Source organism: Equus caballus, chromosome 3 (assembly GCF_041296265.1).
Source record: "Equus caballus isolate H_3958 breed thoroughbred chromosome 3, TB-T2T, whole genome shotgun sequence".
In the NCBI taxonomy this organism is placed as follows: domain Eukaryota; kingdom Metazoa; phylum Chordata; class Mammalia; order Perissodactyla; family Equidae; genus Equus; species Equus caballus.
The window spans coordinates 19,858,599-19,878,146 of NC_091686.1; the positions used below are offsets into that span (position 1 = coordinate 19,858,599).

The 19,548-nt window shown below is 43.0% G+C and overlaps 1 protein-coding gene across 6 annotated transcripts in view; it reads left to right on the top strand.

Moving 5' to 3' along the window:
• WWP2 (WW domain containing E3 ubiquitin protein ligase 2) overlaps positions 1 to 19,548 on the top strand; it is a 138,126-nt gene that overhangs the window by 57,249 nt on the left and 61,329 nt on the right. For all 6 annotated transcript variants that reach the window (XM_070261753.1, XM_070261755.1, XM_070261754.1 and 3 more), the window contains 2 exon segments: positions 4,227 to 4,364; positions 6,203 to 6,299. In XM_070261753.1, the coding sequence (XP_070117854.1) occupies positions 4,227 to 4,364; positions 6,203 to 6,299 (235 nt within the window).

Sequence of the window (19,548 nt, forward strand, 5' to 3'; positions counted from 1 at the left end):
ATAGAACAGTGAAAGGTTGTGTTCTCAAGAGTTTCATTTAAAGAAAAACAACTTCCCCCGCTTTGGCTCTTTTTGAAGGTCAATGTGTCTCAGGGTTGCAAAGTAACTTCTGAGCCTGTAAGTATATAATCCTGCTGGACACAATTAGTGGGTAAACTAGATAGAAGAGCTAAGTTGGAGCCTTGAGATGAGACTATGGATAGAAAAATTCAGGTTATGCCTCTGGCTTCTATTGCAGGACTGTGGCAGCGTGACTGTCAGGAGGTTGAAATTAGCAGTGAGTGGCCTTGGGTTCCTCTGCCTTCCTGTCGAACATTATCATCCCTTCAAGAAGGAGGGAAAAACCTGCCCACACTCCACTTATAAAATGATGATCTCTGAGATATCAAGAGAGGAATCAAGGAGCCCTTCTAGAATGCTTGTCCTAGCACATTTCCAACAGCACTGTACTGAATCCAAAAGGCTGAGCGTCTTTAGGAAGTGTCTGAGAAGCAACATGAGAAGATCATTCATCCTTGTGATGGTTATGTGGCTTCTTTTGGGAGATTTTGGGGAGTTTCTTGCCACAACCTGAAAAAGGCTTGGAAAGGTCAAGAGAAGAGCGACTAGACAATGAACAAGTTAGATCAAGAGAAATTGGGACTCTTCAGTCTGTAAAACAGGGATGTCAACAAGGAGATAAAGAAAATGACAGCTTCTTAGGAGCTTACTAGGTGCCATTTAATTCTGAAAAATATGCTCTTACTGCTCCTGTTTTGCAGGTAGGGGGACCGATGCTCAGATGTGCTGCATGGATACTAGGTAGTAGAACTGAGATTTGAACTCAGTCTGTCTGGCTGGCACCCATCTCTGCTGTACTGCCTGCTAGGGACTGACATACTGGATCTCAGCATGATTCAGTAGGGAGACACTCCTTGACTTCTTTTAAAAACAATAATAAACGTTTACTGTCTCATAGTCTCAGTGGGTCAAGATTTAGGAGCTGCTTAGCTGGGCAGTCTGGCCTGGGATCTCTCATGAGGTTGCAGTCGATCAGCTGGCTGGGCTGCACTCATCTGAAGGCTAGACTGGGACTGGAGGATCCACTTCCAAGATGGCTCGTTTGCATGGCTGGCAAGTGGTGCTGGTGGTCAAAAGGCCTCTGTTCTTTTCCCCACCCTGGACTTTCAAAGAACTAGTTTTCAGATTACGAGTCTTATTTTGTAGAAATATTTAGAACTCACCAAGCCCCTCAGTGAAACTGACTCAAAAGAGCAACAACAGACTCAAAAGGATTTGGAGAGCTCCCTTACAGGGAAGAGAGATTAAGGGAAGGTTGAAGAAAACTTGAAAACCTGAAAGTTAACTGATTTCCACCTTATTATAAGAGATCCTTGAATTGATTCAGACTTTTTTTTCTGCTAAATTTTTGAAGGACTATTTCTATTTCTTAGATTTGGGGCAGTCTTTGTTGGTGTGAGGAAGGGGTTGTCTCTAGGAAGTATTCAGGGAGATAATTATTTATACATACTCCACATTGTTTAGGAAAGCTGTGAGATAGCTTATAATAAAACGGCAGCAATTAAGAGATAAAATGAGGGGGCTGGCCCCGTGGCCAAGTGGTTAAGTTGCGTACTCTGCTTTGGCGGCCCAGGGTTTCGCTGGTTCGGATCCTGGGCGCAGACGTGGCACTGCTCATCAGGCCATGCTGAGGCGGCGTCCCACATGCCACAACTAGAAGGACCCACAACTGAAAATACACAACTAGGTACCAGGGAATTTTGGGGAGAAAAGGGAAAAATAAAACCTTTAAAAAAAAAAAGAATAAGAGATAAAATGAAGTGGTGCTTTGATGGGGTGGGGAGGGAGGTTGGACTGTGGCACATTCGTGACCTGGCTTTGTAAGATGGGGGAGGCATGGAAGGACTGCCATACTTTGGAAATCCTTGTAAGACCTGGTATTCTCTTAGTAATTATCAAATGGACCTCAACTGGAGGTTGTAGTGCCTGACCAGTAACTGAGATGTTTGGCGTGGTCCAGCTTGGTGGGGGGGGTGAGGGGGTGTGCGTAGCAGTTTCCAGCCCGCCTAGGATTTGGTGCTTCTGCCTCTCGTCAGTTTGTTCTGTTTTTCCGCCGCAGTTTCCCGACTTTTGCTGTTTGCCCACAGGGCTGAATTTGCCTAGTGTTCTAGGCGCTGGGTGACTCTGAGCTGCCTTCTCACCTCAGTCGTAGAGCCAGGTGTTGACTGGTCTCTCCTTACGGGACTGATCCAGGGCCATGTGACTATGGAACCAACTTGCCTGCATTGAACTTTTATTGCTTTAAAATCTTTTCCTTATTTTAAACTGAAACAGTTTCAGGATTGCAAATTTAAAAAAACAGAACAAAGCACTTTTTTTTAAATTGAGGTCATAATAGTTTATAACATTGTGAAATTTCAGCTGTACATTATTATTTGTCAGTCACCATACAAATGTGCCCCTTCACTCCTTGTGCCCACCCCCCAACACCCTACCCCCTAGTAACCACTAAAGTGTTCTCTTTGTCCATGTGTTTGTTTATCTTCCACATATGAGTGAAATCCTATGGTATTTGTCTTTCTCTGTCTGGCTTATTTCGCTTAACATAATACCCTCAAGGTCTGTACATGTTATTGCGAATGGAATGATTTTGTCTTTTTTATGGCTGAATAGTATTCCATTATGTATATATTATATGTATCTGTATTTATATGTATCTATCTATATGTATATACACACACACACACACACACACACAGCATATCTTCTTTATCTGATCATCAGTCGATGAGCTCTTATGTTGCCTCCACGTCTTGGCTATTGTGAATAATGCTGCAATGAACATAGGGTTGCAGAAGTCTCTTTGTGTTGCTGATTTCACGTTCTTCAGGTAAATACCCAGTAGTGGGATAACTGGGTCATATGGTACTTCTATTTTTAATTTTTTCAGAAGTCTCCGTACTGTTTTCCATAATGGCTGCACCAGTTTGCATTCCCACCAGCAGTGTGTGAGGGTTCCCTTTTCTCCACACCCTCTCCAACATTTGTTATTTGTTGGCTTGGTGATTCTAGCCATTCTAACGTGTGTAAGGTGATATCTAAGTGATTTGCATTTCCTTGATGATTAGTGATGTTGAACATCTTTTCATGTGCCTATTGGCCATCTGTATATCTTCTTTGGAAAAATGTCTGTTCTTATCCTCTGCCCACTTTTTGATTGGGTTGTTTGTTTTTTTGTTGTTCAGTTGTGAGTTTTTTATATATTATGGAGATTAATCCCTTGTCAGATATATGGTTTGCAAATATTTTCTCCCAGTTGGCGTGTTGTTTTTTCATTTTGATCCTGGTTTCCTTTGCCTTTCAGAAGCTCTTTAGTCTGATGAAGTCCCACTTGTTTATTGTTTCTTTTGTTCCCCTTATCCGAGTAGACATTGTATTCGAAAAGATCCTTTTAAGACCAATGTCAAAGAGTGTACTGCCTATATTTTCTTATAGAAGTTTTATGGTTTCAGGTCTTACCTTCAAGTCTTTGATCCATTTTGAGTTTATTTTTGTGTATGGCGAAAGATAATGGTCTTCTTTCATTCTTTTGCATGTGGCTGTCCAGATTTCCCAACACTGTTTATTGGAGAGACTTTCCTTTCTCCATTGTATGTTCTTAGCTCCTTTATCAAGGATTAGCTGTCCATAGATGTGTGGTTTTATTTCTAGGCTTTCAATTCCAGGACAAAACACTTTTTAGCACAAATAAGGAATGAATAAGCCCGTATAGTCCCTTATCTAGAGATGCCCCTTGATAACATTTCCTTAGGGTCTCCTGACCTGTTTCTCTCCTTTTTGCCAGTGTTCTTTGTATGGGGAGGGAGGATGCTGCTTGGAACTACTTTCTTCCTCTGTATGCCATCCATTTCTCTACTCCATTCTTACAGTCCTCAAGTATAGACAAACAAGTAAATAAGTAATGTAGAAATTATATAGCTATCCTAGTGATATAAAATGTTTAAAAGAGAAGGAGTACAGCCTTTCCCAGCAGCCTAATACAATGACGATGAAAATTAGACATGTTCCTTCCCATTCTTTTGTCCATGCCACAAGACAGATTTGAAGATGCAGAAAAATGTTGCCAAGGATGCCAGAGTAGGTGACATGGGAACTTATAACTTAGAGAATCTTAACTCAGGGTGCGTTTGCTTTAGTCCATCCCTGTTGCCTTTTGTGTTCAACAGTGGAGAACACGCAGCTGACCCTGAACCTGCAGACAGAGAACAAAGGCGGTGTTGTCTCGGGCGGTGAGCTGACAATTTTCCTGGACGGGCCGACTGTTGATCTGGGAAGTGTGCCTAATGGCAGTGCCGTGACAGACGGTGAGTGCTGCCCTGCTCCCCAGGGCTGTGCCGGGATGGGGTGGGGTTGGGCAGGGTAGGAGGGGGTGCCCAGAGCTTGGTTCTCTCCTGGTATCTGGGTTTGGGTACTGCTCAGCCAGCCCTGGCCCATGCCTAGCCATGACTTTTCTTAGCATCCTGGACCAAAATCCTGACATGATTTTTCAAGGACTGCTTTCTGATAATGGACCAAAATAAATGTCAGGTCTTTGTAAGTGTGTTGTTGTTTGGTTTGAGAGCAGAGAAAAACATCTTTTCATCCCACATAGACTTTGGAAAATAAAACATCTTTATGAAATGTCACTTGGGACAACTTTTCTTCTTTTCAATGCAGTTAAACTTCCTGGGGAGATTGAGGGTGACTTTGATGAGACAGTATTAGCTGAGAAAGAACTGTGTATCTTAGAGATCTACACTTGCAAGATACAGACAGAAGCAGGGAAATTGGAGAGTGTCTCCCACTCTGTCCTGAATGTGGGCATTTTGTTTCTTTTGATCTAGTCTGAAATTAGTCACTTTTGGATCTAGCAGGAAATTATTTCATGAAGTCTGAGTTCTGAAATGGGTTGGGTTTCTCCATAATTTTTTTCGTTAAATGTGATGTAACTATGGCGCGTTCCAGGCCCCAAACAGGCTTTCTGTAGCTTCAAGGGGGTGAAATTTGAATTCCAATTCAAGGGCAGTCGAGTGGAATCCTAGTGATTGGATGGGACTTGATTGCTGAGAATCCTCCCTCAGCTGGGCCGAGCGGTGCTTGGGTACTTTTGGTACATGGAGGAAAATGTGCCTCGCTTGCTCATTCAGCACATGTATCCATAATTGAGCACCTGGAATGTACTAGATCTTGGACCAGATGCCGGCCAGATGGCAGTGGGCAAAATACATGTGGTCTCTGCTCCCTAGAGCTTATAATCCACTTTGCGGGGTGGGCAGAGGATGTTAGGTATCAAAGAAGTAAATGCACAGATAGTTATGTAACTATAATTGTAACAAAAGCTATGAAGGAAAGTCCTGAGTGGTATGAGATTCCTGTACTTCAGAGGGATCTCATCTAAATTAGAGGGTTGGGAAGGTTTCTCTGAGGAAGCTGAGACCTGCCAGCATATGAGGAGTTTAGACAGGCCAAGGTGGGGGTGTGGGGTTAAAGGGATGGCTGAGTAGAAGGTGGAGGGGTTGCCTGTGCATAGGTTCTGAGGTGGGAGTTAGCTTGGCCTGCAGTGGGAACAGAGGTGGCCAGGGTGGCTGGATCATGGGGAGCAGCAAGGAGAGGGGTGGGAAGTGAGGCTGGAGAGGCAGGTTGCCTCAGGTCACACCGCCTCAAAAGCCTTGGTAAGAACCTCGTCCTAAGAAGCAGGGAGCTGCTAAAGGGTTTTTAGTAGAAGAGTATCATGATTTGATTTGAATTGAATCTTATTTGGCTTTTTAAACAGCTCTCTGGTTGTGATATGGAGAAATGCCCCAATTCCTTGCCCCTACTTTGTATGGTTAGCATGTGTTCTCTATCTCACGTTGGTGTGGCTCAAGTTCATTTAGTATATAAGGCAACATGCTTGTAAGTGCCTTAGATGTTCTTGAAGGTCCTGGAGAAGAAGAGCTGTTTCCCAAGTTTGAGCCCCTCTGTTCCATGGTCCCAGTCAGATCTCATCTGTCTGTCCCTATTTCTTCTCATGCTGGGAGCTGCAGCTTGCTAAACCATCCTTATCCCGCCGTGATGGGTAACTGTAAAACATGGAGCAAACTCTGTTCCTGTAGTCACATCTCAACCAAGGGCTGAGCTTCTCAACATTTCTGTCTTTTCCTGTGATGGATCCCCTTTCTAGGATCACAGCCACCTTCGAGAGAACCCAGTGGGACAGCTGTCGCTCCAGAGAACCGGCACCAGCCCCCCAGCACAAACTGCTTTGGTGGGAGATCACGGTAAGACCCCCCCTTGTGGATGAGGAGGAGCTGGGAAGATGCTAGAGCTGTTGAAAACACATTGGGAAGTGGCGAGGAAATTTCCAGAGAGCTGACAACTGACTCAGTATGTTAAGGAGGCCCAGAGGGGAGCACAAAACTCAGGATTCTCGGAAGGGTCAGGGATTCCTTGACAAAGATCAGGACTGGCTGAGTTGGTCATTTGGATAAGAGGAACTGCTGAACAGAACTTGACTGCTTTTTATATGTCAGGTGTGGTGGCCACGATTTCCTTCCAGGATACACATAGAAACGCTTAGAGCAATGGTTCTTTGTATATGAAATTTTCTGTCTGTGTATTTCTATTTTGGGGGGTGATTCATGGTTCCCTTTAGAGTGGTGGCTACACCTCCTGCACTTAGAGTCTGAGTTATATTATCCTTGTTATACATATCACAATGACTTAATTTTATTTACTGACATTCCCATCTCATACCTGTGTTAATGGTGCAAACTCATGTCCATGGCAACTGAATTCCCAGGCAGCAGGGCTGCTTGAAGTATATCAGAGAGATGGGGGAGGGGGTTGAGAACCTGCATTTATTGTTTATTACAATGTACAAAATCCCTAGACATTTTAAGGAAATTTTCAGTAAAAGAATCATATGAATGTAGTTTATAAATCTTTATTGTCTGCAGAAGTAGGCCAATAGTAAAAATCTTCCTAGAGTCAGGCCCTGTGGTGTAGTGGTTAAGTCTGGCACACTCCACTTTGGTCACCTAGGTTCACAGATTCGGATCTCAGGCACAGACCTACACTGCTCATCAGCCACGCTATGGCAGCGACCCATATACAAAGTAAAGGAAGGTTGGCACGGATGTTAGCTCAGGGCTAATCTTCCTCAAGCGAAAAAAAAGAGGAAGATTGGCAACAGATGTTAGCTCAGAGTGAATCTTCCTCACCAAAAAAAAAAAAAAATCTTCCCAAACAAATCCCAAGGAGTGGGGAATAACTCTTTGAGAAGCAGAGTATGATTTCATTTCAGCCGCTACCCTTAGTATCTTGAAAGATTCCCTCTGAGGACAGCTGTCAGCCTGTCCAAATTTGGTTGTTTTGCGAGTTCTGAGGTTTTGGTGCCTGGAAGGTGCCAGGAGCAGGAGAGGGTGGATGTTTAGATCTTTTGTCTACAGTGTCATTAGAAGCAGAGGTGCCATTTCTCTCTCCTCTTTTCTCCAAACCTCTGCAAAAGTGTTACCTCACACCCTGAAGGCCAGTCACACTTTTCCATGACTTGTAAATTGGGATAAATTGTTGAGTCTCACAGAGTAAGGACTGACAGTGTGATTGGCAAAATCTTATGTCAACAGAGGCATGATACATACCCAGAACTAGAGAAAATGGAGTCTCTTCAGTGGCGACTAGCTGGCAGAGAGGACACCTGTGCATTTCACTCTCTGAGAATGATATGTTCTTAGCCTTGGCACCATTAGCTGCCATCTTGGTCTTTTAGCTGACTTGGAAAGTTTGTATCAAACACAACTGATGTCACTTAATTTGGGGCTGGAAGGCAGAGTTCAGCTCTTAACAGGACTTAAGTTCTTGACCTGTTCATTGCTCTCTGAAGTTCTTTAGTTTATAGACCTTGAAATTCATATATTGCAGTATCCCTTCTTTGTTGTTTCTCTTGAGGGTTGTTGACTGTTACAGCAGCAGCCAGACATCAACCGAAAATAAAAAGCATTTTTGCCCATAACACGTGGTAGACATTCAATGCTAGTTAATTATGGGTGGGCAAAGTGCCTTCCAGATAGTTTAGGCTGTGTGGGAGTCCTCCTCAGTCTGCCTGCTACTGCAGCATTTTCCATGCTGAGCATTTTCTCTGAGTTTTCATGGGGCTCTGCCATCGAAGTATTTATTCTGTGTTCACATGGAACCTGCTGCCATTCAGCAGCAAAAACTTTTGAAAGTATGACCCAGAGGCAGTATCTCCTGTGTCCCTAAGAACCCCTTTTCCCTTTTGCTGCTGCATTTATGAAGGTCAGTGTGCACACGCTGGTGTTAGCAGGGTAGTTGACTGGAAAAGAGTGTGGGGCTTGGGAATCAGATGTAGATTGAATCCTGGCCTGTTATTTACTTGCTGTGTGATATTGGGCAAGTCACTAAACCTCTTGGTGCCTCAGTTTTATCACTTGCCTCACAAGTTCATTGTAGGTATTAACTGAGGTAAGGTTTGTCATTCTGAGGGCCTTGCGCACTGGGAGTGCTCAGTGAAGGTGGTGGAGGATTTCTTTGCTCTGGAGACTGTCTATTTCGCCCCCTTCCCCACCCCCAAACCTGGGAAATATGGCGTTACTGATAGATTCGCATCAGTGAAACTGTAGTTAGAAGGGTGATGAATCAAACCCTCAGGGTTCAAGGACAATCTTCTGCTGTCCTTGGTTTCCTGGAGCAGAGAGAATGATCGGCTTCTGCCTGCTGCCTCCCAGACTAAATATTTAGCTTTCGCTGTCTGGAGGGTAGGTTTTTCTTGGACTTAGGTGCTATTCACTATGATCAAAGGTGCTCTGACGTGCAAGGTGAAGATTGCAATGTCAAGCCTTTTCTTTTCCTTTCCCCTGCTTTATTAAGCCATAGAACCATGTGAGGGTTTTTTTTTTTGTAAGGGTTCATCTCCCCAAGTTCATCGAGCGAAGCTACCATTTGCTTTCTGAGCAAGGCCTCAAAGCTCCATCTCTTACTGGGATCTTGCCCACTCTTTAAGAATAATTGGGTGAAATGTCTCTGGTTGGTTTAGCATCTGATTTGCCACATGGAAGCCAGCATGGGATCACCACCATCAATTCATGGGCATAAATTTATGTGCAGACAGACTGTGTTAGCATGCAGTCAGTGGGCCCGGTTGAGTAAAGAAAGAGTTTAATATCATAAATTGTTGTATAGTCCTACACTGAAATACTGTCCCATGGTAAAAATGAGTGAAAGATAGGTTACATCAATATGGTAGAATCTCAGAAACATAATGTTGAACAGGAGAAGCAGGTCACAGAAAAAAATATACAGTATGATGTAATTTATGTAAAGTTAAAAAATGTGAAACTAAACCCTATGTTTTTTGTGGATACCTTCATAGGTGGTAAAACTGTAAAAAATAGAAGGGATTAATTAACCCTGAATTCAGGAGGACGGTTATCACTGAGGGGGAGGGAGATCGGTATAATGAGGAAAAGCACAAAGAAAGCTTCTAGGTCCTGGGAATGTTATTTCTTAGCCTGGGCGGTGGGTCCCTAGGTGTTCATTTTATTATGCTTTTTTAAACTGAATATATATGTAATATATTCTTTTGTTTACATGGTATATTTCACGATAAAAAAGTGTCATCCACCAACCTAAGAAAACTGAACAGCAATGGTATTAGATCAGAGGAATTGTTGTCTGCTATTGAGGCAGGCAGATTTCAGAACTTTTCCAGGTTCAATAATGACCACTTATGTGTATTCTGCCAAGTTAATCTATATAGCTGTCTAGCCAGCGATTCTAAGTTGATGTTCCACATTGGCCTTATAAGTTGCGCTCCTATCACTTAGAAATCTCAGGCCTGAGAATTTATTTTGGGAGTTGAGGGAAAGGGTTCCAGATGAAAGCTGGTCACTGCTAGACAAGGCGTCAGAACAGCACTAATCTTGGTGGCCTGAGAGGCCTGGCCTAACACCATTTGGTGTTTGATTGGAGCGGGGACGATGACGTGGTGTGCCCAGGATTCTGTCAGTGTGCCATCCTGCCCTGTGTCCTCAGCCAGTGTTCCTTATTCCAGAATAGTGGGGAGTGTCTGGTATGTTATGGCGCCCCCTGGGAGAGCATGTGCTAGTTGGCATAGGGAGTACCTACCACACCCTTTAATAATCCCCCAGTGCTTATTTTATTTTCTGGAATGAGGACTGGCTTTGGGAACTGTGCCTAAGTCAATTCAGGTTTTGAAGCTCTCGTATGTGCCTGGTATCGTGCGCACATTGCACAGGCCTTGCCAGAAGCATGGCCTCTACTTTCCACAGTGAGCTCGCAGTCTTTGTGACTTATGAGATGTATATGAAACAGGCAAGTAAAACTGTGAGCGCCATGGGCAGCTCAGAGAGAGAAGAAATCAGTGTGTGGAAAGGGAAGGACCAAGAAGAGAGCGGAGCGGGAGTTTGCAGAGAGACTGTTGTCCGTTGTTCAGCAGTTCAGTACAGTATCTTAGGGACTAACCAGTTGAGGGGGCCAACTAGTGAACTAGAGAAGCAAACAGTGGGGTGTACGTGGAGGGAAAAAGAACCCAACAGAGGAGATCCGTGCTGGTCCTGGCAGCTCTCTTCAGAGTTACTGTTAGGTTAGAAATGGTTGTGAAATTCGAGACTGAAGAGTGGAAAGCCAGGCTGTCTGAGTTCCTCTGTGGCTTATTGATTCTTTGTCACCTGTCTTTCCCCTCCCCCCCCCGCCACCATTACATGAAATCCTGGAATTAAGGTGAAATCAACTAACGGATGAAACCCTTAGGACTATCTGTGAGTGATGTTGCTGCTCCAAGCACAGACTTAAGATTTCTTCTGAGTTGAATAACTAGCTCCTCAGTCTAGAATCTCTGTAGATTTTCCATAGTCATACAGGAAAATGGTACCAAAAATGGGAGAATGCATTGAATTTGCTTTTAGGTTTATAAAGTTTTTTATTAATAGTTCTGAAAACTGTGAAGGGGATCTTGGTGAAGAAGCTGTATATAGGGGCTTAAACAGTTAATTTTCCTATATTGTATATGTATGTATTTCAGTTATTTTCTTTAAGAGTATATGTGAACGTGCATGAATGTGTGTGTGTGTCTGTGTGTGCTCGTGCATGTGTGTGCACAGTTGGTGTGAAGAGCCAGAGGCCTTAAATTTGCCTGTGTGCCTCATCAGCTGTCAGTATTGGCCCATGTTGGTCAGAATCTGCAATTTAACAGGTTCCCCCTGTGGTTCTTTTATATGTAAAAGTTTCAGAACCTCTTATGATAGAGTTTTCATCCACCCTCTTTTCCTCTTTCCGTTTTAGTCCTGCTTTGATGAAAACATATCAAATTTATTGACTCCCTTGCCTTGGCATTAATGACCTCTGAAGATTTAAAAGAGCTGTAATCTCAGAGACTTACAAAGCCCCAAGGTCTCTGGTGAGCTCTAAATAGCTCATCAGCTGTGTCTGCAGACAGCCTAGCCCAGAAAGGAAAGAAAAATAAACTCAGCTGGGCGTGAGGCTGCTGGGAACACTGCTGGGAACACTGCTGGGAGTCCTGCTGGGAGTCCTGCTGGGAGTCCTGGGAGGGCAGGGGGATTGGGAAGCAAAGCTAACAGGGAAAGAGGGGTGGGAGCGGAGCTTTCCGGCGTGGCCCCTTCTCTCAGTCATTGTTGGACACTGCCACCTCTCCATCAATTGAAATGACTAAAGGTTACTTGATTTGGAACTGTGGTTATTTGGAGATGTCACCTTGTCAGCATGAAACTGAATGAGCACCTTCACAGTTTCCGTTCAGGCTTCCCACCCAACAACTCTTACTTAAAATCTGGCCATAGACTCATTACAATTGCTGGGGAAGAGAAAGGAGTGAGAAAAAGAATAAATGTAATTCATTTATTCGTTCAGTGATAACTGAGACACAGTCCCTGCTCTCAAGGAGCTGGCAGGGCTCTCTTCCAAGCAGTTGGTATATCTAGAATAGGATTGAGACTGTGGACAAGAGCCCCACTACATCCTCAAAGCCAGACATCAAAAAGTAATTATGGAGATGAATTACACATTCATTTATACATCGATTTATTAATTTTGCAGTACTTAAATTTATGCGCTACACATTATTATACATTTGTTTGTTCAGATCTATTTCTTTCATAGGGTTTTATTGGGCTTTTCTTCTCTATGAGCCTAGAGAGGTGTGGTGTGTACCAGAGAGCTGGTTAGGGATGTCTCATGAACTAGGAGAAAGTAAGGCAAAAATGTGCAGTTAAGGCAATATTCGTTCCGCAAACATCGATAGCCAGCCCTGAGCTGTGTCGTGATGATAAAAAGATGAAAAATCATGGTTGCTGACATCAAAGACTGTGGCACCTAGTGGGATGGAGATATACAGGTGACGATTACTGTTCAGTGCAATGGACCCCATAGTAGTGATGAGTACAAATGCAAGAGGAAGATAGTGGAAAGTTTACCTAAATCCACCTGGAGGATCTGGGGGGAAACCTCACATGTTTGAGCTTTACTTTGAAGGAGTTTGCAGACGGATGAAGTCAGGGTAAGAAAGCGACTCCAGGCAGAGGGAACAGCACAGACAGAGGCAAGGGAGAATAAGAGAACTTGGCTTAATCGAGGAAATGTTAGTCATTTGGTAGTGTTGACATGTAAGATATTCAGGATATGGTTGTAGCAAACTGTAGTTTGCAAGCCAAATCCAGGCTGCCACCTGTTTTGGGTTTTTTTACAGCAGTCTTAGCTTTACAGCAAAATGAAGCAGAAGGTACAGAGATTTCCCATATATCCCCTGCTCCTACATACATACAGCCTCTACTACTGTCAACATCCCACACTAGAGTGGTACATTTCTTACAACTGATGAACCTACATTTACACATCATTATCCTCCAAAGTCCATAGTTTACATTAGGGTTCACTCTTGGTGATGTACACTGTAGGTTTTGACAAATGTATAATGACATATATCCACTATTATAGTACTACCCAGAGTGGTTTCACTGCCCTAAAAATCCTCTGTGCTCTGCCTGTTTGGTCCTCCCTCCTTCCTAATTCCTGGCAACCACTGATCCTTTTAATGTCTCCTTAATTTTACCCTTTCTATAATTGGAGTGATAAAGTTTATAGCTCAGATTGGCTTCTTTTGCTTAGTAATATGCATTTAAGTTTCCTCCATGTCTTTTCATGGCTTGATAGCTCATTTCTTTTTAGTGCTGAATAATTGTCCATTTTCTGGATGTACCACAGTTTATTTATCCATTCACCTACTGAAGGACATCTTGGTTGCTTCCAAGTTTTGACAATTATGAATAAAGCTGCTATAAACAGTGTGCAGGTTTTTCTGTGGACGTGTTTTCAACTCCTTTGGGTAAATACCAAGGAGAGCAATTGCTGGGTCGTATGGTAAGAGGATGCTTGGTTTTGTAAGAAATTGCCAAACTATCTTCCAAAATGGCTGTACCATTTTACATCCCCACCAGCAATGAATGAGAGTTCCTGTTGCTCCACATCCTTACCAGCATTTGGTGTTGTCAGTGTTCCAGATTTTGGCCATTCTAAGAGGCATGTAGTGGTGTCTCATTGCTCTTTTAATTTGTAGTTCCCTGATGACGCATGATGTGGAGCACCTTTTCATATTCTCATTTGCCGTGTGTATATCTTATTTGATGAAATGTCTATTCAGGTCTTTTGCTTATTTTTAATCAGGTTGTTCCTTTTCTTCTTGTTGAGTTTTAAGAGTTCTTCCTGTATTTTGGATAACAGTTTGCAAATATTTTCTCCCAGTGTGTGGCTTTTCTTCTTATTCTCTTGACCACCTGTTTTTGTAAATAAAATTTTATGTGAATTCAGCTATATTCATTCATTTACATGTCATCTATGGCTACTTTCATGCTACAATGGCAGAGTTAAGTAGTTATGACAGAGACTGTATGGTCTGTAAAGCCTAAAATATTCACTATCTGGCCGTTTACAGAAAGTTTGCTGATCCCTGCTATAGGAGATGGTAAGAAGGTAAGACCAGTTCACAAAGGGCCTTTTGTGCTTTACTGAGGACTTTAGATTTTATTCTTTGAAGATAGAGAACCACTGAATTTTGAGCAAGGGCATGATGTGCTGTTTCTGTGATAAATTATTCAGGAAAGTATCTGATGGATGCGTTTGAAGCTATCTCAGCTAGGGTTCGTTGCAGGAAACAGAAACCATTCCAGGTATTTTGAGCAGAAAGAGATTTAATATGGGAGTTGGACATTTATAAAAGTCATTGGATGGGCCAGAGGAATAGAAGTGAGGCCCTCCCCATCCTTGGTTTCAAGGTCGCAGCCCCGCAGCTGCAATCCAGATGTCAGGAAACTGCCACTGCCCCTACAATCGCCTCACATCCATGAGCTGGTGTCCCGGCACTGAAGCATGGAGTCTGCAGGAGCCCCTGCTGGTCATCACCACCACAAGAAGAATGGTCTCTCCCTCCTTTCTGCTTTCTAAATCTCCTGCAAGAGCTTCTCATTGGTGCAGCCTAAACACCTCCAGAACCTAGCTGCAATGGACTCTGAGAGTCTTCTACTCCCTGCAGTGAGGGGGGCAGGAGAAGGGAGGCATGTGGAATAGGAGAGGGTGGGAATGTCTGACACAGTGGAGGCTGAAACTAGACTCAGGAACCAATTAGAGGACTGTTGTAGGAACTTGTAAAATAGGAGTTGATGACTAGTCTTGGGCAGTGGCAGATTACAGAGGAGACGGGAGAAATATCTAGAAGCACCCAGGAGGTGTAATCATTGAGCAGGACCGGTGACTGACAGGGTAGAGGATGAGGAGAAATAGAGGGGACTCCTAGGCTCTGGGTTTGTGATGTCACTCATGGAAATAAGAAATGCAGGAGAGGAGGAGCTTATGAAGCTGTCACTTTAAAATGGCATTCCCCGTAGTGGTTGGGATTGGTGTTTAGCAGACTTTATGGAACAGTGGTGCTGTGTGGCTCTGGGACAGAGTCCGTCCTCTGAAAGTGTATCCATAGGAGGAGGAATGCAAACCAAACTTAAGAGAAATAGCAAAACAAAATATATTCGAAAAACAGGGCCAATATAAGGGTCACCACAGTTTAGGGCACAGGGGTGAAATTTCTACTTTAACCAGATCTGTATCTAGATTCTAGGACTTCTCAGTCCTAGAAATTGTGATTGAAAGGGAGTTTTGAGAGAAGCCAATAGAAAGAATATGGGTCTTGGAGAAATGACTTTTTAGTCATGGGAGCTTAAGCAGCTTGGGTATGTGATGATGGAAGACCAGAATAGAACTGGCTGCAGATGCTTTGGACAGATGTGGATGGCAGGGAAAGGGGTTGCTTCAACTGTGGTGTTTGTGGCTGTGGTTTGGTATGATGAGGTTAGACTTTTCCTTCAGGATGATTCTGTTGGCACTGGATGGCTCCTTTCGAAAGCACCAGAGTCTGTGGAGGTGGAGATTTGGGGTTTGGTTTAGTGACTGTCTTTATGATGACATACTCAACAGCCTAAATAGGGTGAGTCCTTTCAAACACTGAAACAATTCTATATTTAGGTTTTTCATTTTGCATTGGATAAAAATAGTCACAGAATGGAAACACAATTTATTGCTTTATGCTTTATATATCACAGGGTTTCCTGAAGTTATTATGTACCCTCAACTTTTTGAAAATATAGTGAAGATATTGGTCTCAATACTCTTTGGGACTCTCCTATTTCCACTTACGTGTTAGTTCACTTCATTCTGGCATCTGCCTCAGTCACTCTACCAAAATTACAGCCACGAAGGCCAACCTGAGCTGTCTCCAGGTTTAACTTTGTGGACTAGTCCTTTCTGGAAGCATTCTCTCCCTTGGCTTCTATAATAATGCAGAATCCCAGAGTGTTCCTCTTTTTTCTGGTTTTCTTGATCTTTATTATTTAAAAAATAAATTTGATCCATGCAAAAATCTATATGAATATATTACATAAAGCAGGATGCAGTATTAAATAAGGCAGTGAAGAGAGGGGTTACTAAGAAGATGACCTTTAAGAGAACATTTGAAGAAGGTGAGAGAGTTAGCCATGAGGCTGCCTGGGGGAAAAATGCCTGGGTAGAGGAATGGCTGTTGTAAAGGAACAAAGATGGGAGTGTGCCTTTGGAGTTGAAGGAACGGTAGGGAGGCCAGTGTGGCTGGAGTGGGCTGGAGTGGAGGGAGCCATGGGAAAACAGGAGGAGATGACAGCAGTCATGGGCAGGGCCAGATCGTATCTGTGAATTTCTGCTTTATGTATTTCAAGGTTATTTTATTGGGTCCACAGTATGAATATGAAATATGTCTTATGGACAGATTGAACTTTTTATGCTTATCTTGTGAACCTCTCTTTTTTTAGTGCCTTTTCTCTTAAAATTTATCCTCTTAAAATTTATTTACTGCAGCATGGATGACTCTCAAAAGCATTATGCTAAGCGCAAGGAGCCAGACACAAAAGGCTACATTCTGTATGATTCCTTCCATTTATCTAACATTCTGGAAGAGGCAAAATGATAGGGACAGAAATCCAATCAGCAGCTGCTGGGAGTGGAGGAGAGGGATTGACTGCAAAGAGGCACCAAGAAATGTTTGGGGGCAATGGAAACGTTCCATGTCTTGATTGTGATATTTGTTAGAACTCATTATCCTATAGCCTTAAAAAGGGTGAATTTTACTATATGTAAATTATGCCTGAATTTTAAAAATCCCTGAAAAAATCTGTTTGGTTTGACATTAGCATAGCTACCCGAACTTCCTTTTGTTTTGCATTTGCTCGGCATATTTTTTTCCCCATCCATTTAGTTTGCACTTCTTTGGTCCTTATATTTTCGGTGGTGTTACAACAGCAATTAACTGGATTTTTTAAATGCCAATATGATAACTTCTATCATTAAACTGTCACTATTAGTCCGTTTATGTTTCTTGTGATTCTTGATAGGTTTGGCGTTCTCATCCTCTTGCCTTCTAATTTCTGTCTGCTCTGCTTTCTTGGTTCCCCATCTCTAGACTAACTCTCCCGCAGGCCTGCATTTGGCCTGCCTTTTCTTTGTCTTGATGAGTTGAAGATGTCTTTGGCTGCTGAGTATTTGGTAACGGAGTATGAAATTCTGCAACTGTTGGTGTAAAGGGAACAAGAACTTATTCACTGGCTCCTGTCTGAAGATTTTCTGTGTAGCTTTACTTGGAGTTTTCTAGCATGTGTACATGCTGGGTCTTCTTTGTGTGCTTACACATGGCCTTTGAAGGTGCAACTTTGTGATAACGAAATGACGAAAAACTTTTAAAATGAGATTTGTGAAAACCCCAGAATAGGATATGGTGCAAATAATTGTTCTTTTGTGAAAGAGAAGGGGAGATTTGGATCAGGTGGGTTTTGTTCTTGTTTTTAAAAATTTTACCTTAAAAAAAGGTAAAAACAGTTTTATTTTAAATCAGATCATACAGTTGTGCTTTACACTTAGAAAAGAATGATGAGTTGGGAACTCCTGAGCAATTACTTCTTCCTCTTCCATCTACTTTTTTTTTTTCCAGGAAGGGGTGCCATGGGGAGTGGTGCTGAGTTCTTGGCCAAACACCATGTCAAGGCGTCTGTGCCTCATTCATCTCTGTGCCCCTCGCAGGGCCTGGAATACTGCCTTGCTGCACGTAGCAGCAGCTCAATAAATATTTGTTGAGTTGAAAGAGTCTTGTGTTCCTCCTCCTCGTTTGCCAGAACTTCAGGGTGGGTCTGGCTACTGGTTACATTCCTTGGCGCCCCGACTCCTGAGAAGTGATGGTTTCAGGACGCAGGGTGCAGGGGAGGCTTTTTATCAGAACTGCCTTGTGCTTTCCTGGGCTTAGCCTGACTGCCAAGAGCGTGGGGGGTTCCCACTGCCTGCTCACTTTCTCCTGTTTCATCTGTTTTTTCCTCATAATTGATTTTTCCATATTGAATCCTTTTCATAGACTATTCTTTTCAAATCCTTGCAACTTTTAAGTTTAACATTGGAATAAGAGATAAGTTGATGCATAAATACGTCTTGAAAAAGAATGTGTGAAGTCCATGTACCTGAACTCTACCAAAAAAGAATGTTGCTTATTTGCCCTCTGAGAACATCTCACTTATGTAGAGCTGTCCAAATTCCCAAGTGGTTGTTGAATCTTAGAAATGCATCTCAGAAAGGCCATTTGGATCACTGAAATGCTGTCCCTTTGAGACAAGCACTGATTCCATAGAGCAGCACCATACTGTCTAAGGCCCTCTGATGTAAGATTGAGGTAGGGTGAGCAGCAAGAATTCGGTCTGAGGGGAGCCAGCCCGGTGCGCAGCGGTTAAGTGCGCATGTTCTGCTTCAGCGGCCTGGGGTTCGCCAGTTCAGATCCCGGGTGCGGACGTGGCACCGCTTGGCATGCCATGCTGTGGTGGGCATCACCCATATAAAGTAGAGGAAGATGGGCCTGGATGTTAGCTCAGGGCCAGTCTTCCTCAGCAAAAAGGGGAGGATTGGCAGCTGTTAGCTCAGGGCTAATCTTCCTCAAAAAAAAAAAAAAAGGAATTCGGTCTGAGGCTATTACCTAACCGTAATTTGAAAGTTAGTTTCTTCTTCTGTGGAAATTGATATATATTTGTATTGAGAGGATTTATTAGTTTTCTATGGCTGTTTGTAATAAATCCCCACAAACTTAGGACTTAAAACAACACCATTGATTAGCTCACAGTTCTGTAAGTCAGAAGTCCAGCACAGTGTAGCTGGCTGAATTGTCTACTCATCGTCTCACAAGGCCAAAATCAAGGCATCGGCAGGGCTGCGTGCTTATCTGCAAACTCTAAGGAAGAATCTGCTTCAAAGCTCATTCAGGTCATTGGCTAAATTCAGTTTCTTGCAGTTGTAGGACTGAGGTCCCTAGTTCCTTACTGGCTGTCAATCAGGGCCTCTCTCAGCTCCTTAAGGCCACCCACATTCCTTCTCATGTGTCCCCCCTGCCCCCTGCCCCATCTTCCAGCCAGCAAGGGTATATCAAATCTCCCTTGTGCTTTGAATCTCTCTGATTTCCTCTTCTGCCCTCCACTTCTGACACTTTCTGGAGAAAGCGCTGTGCTTCTAGATCATGTGATTAGATCAGGCCCACCTGGGTGATCTCCCTTTCTTAAGGTCAGCTGTGCTATGTAACATAACATAATGAAGGTTGTGATGTCTTGTCATCTTCACTGGTTTTAGGCGTTAGGGTTGGGATTCTTTGGGAGGAGGGGTCATTTTAGAAATTCTGCCTACTGCAGAAGGTCTCTCTCTTAATTCTCATGTTTAATCACTTGTCTAGTCTTTACCTGTTGGAGTGTGCTTGAAAATTACAACTAGAATTAAAAAAAGCCTATGCCAAATAAAATCTGGTTGAATTTGGAGATTGTCTTGCAATTTTAATATATGTATGTGGGCATGAAATGAGTCTGATGAAAGAATTTTTATTTCTAGGCTCTGATGCTAGAGAATGTTTTCACATGACGCTTAGGGCTAGTCTTTCTGGTAGAC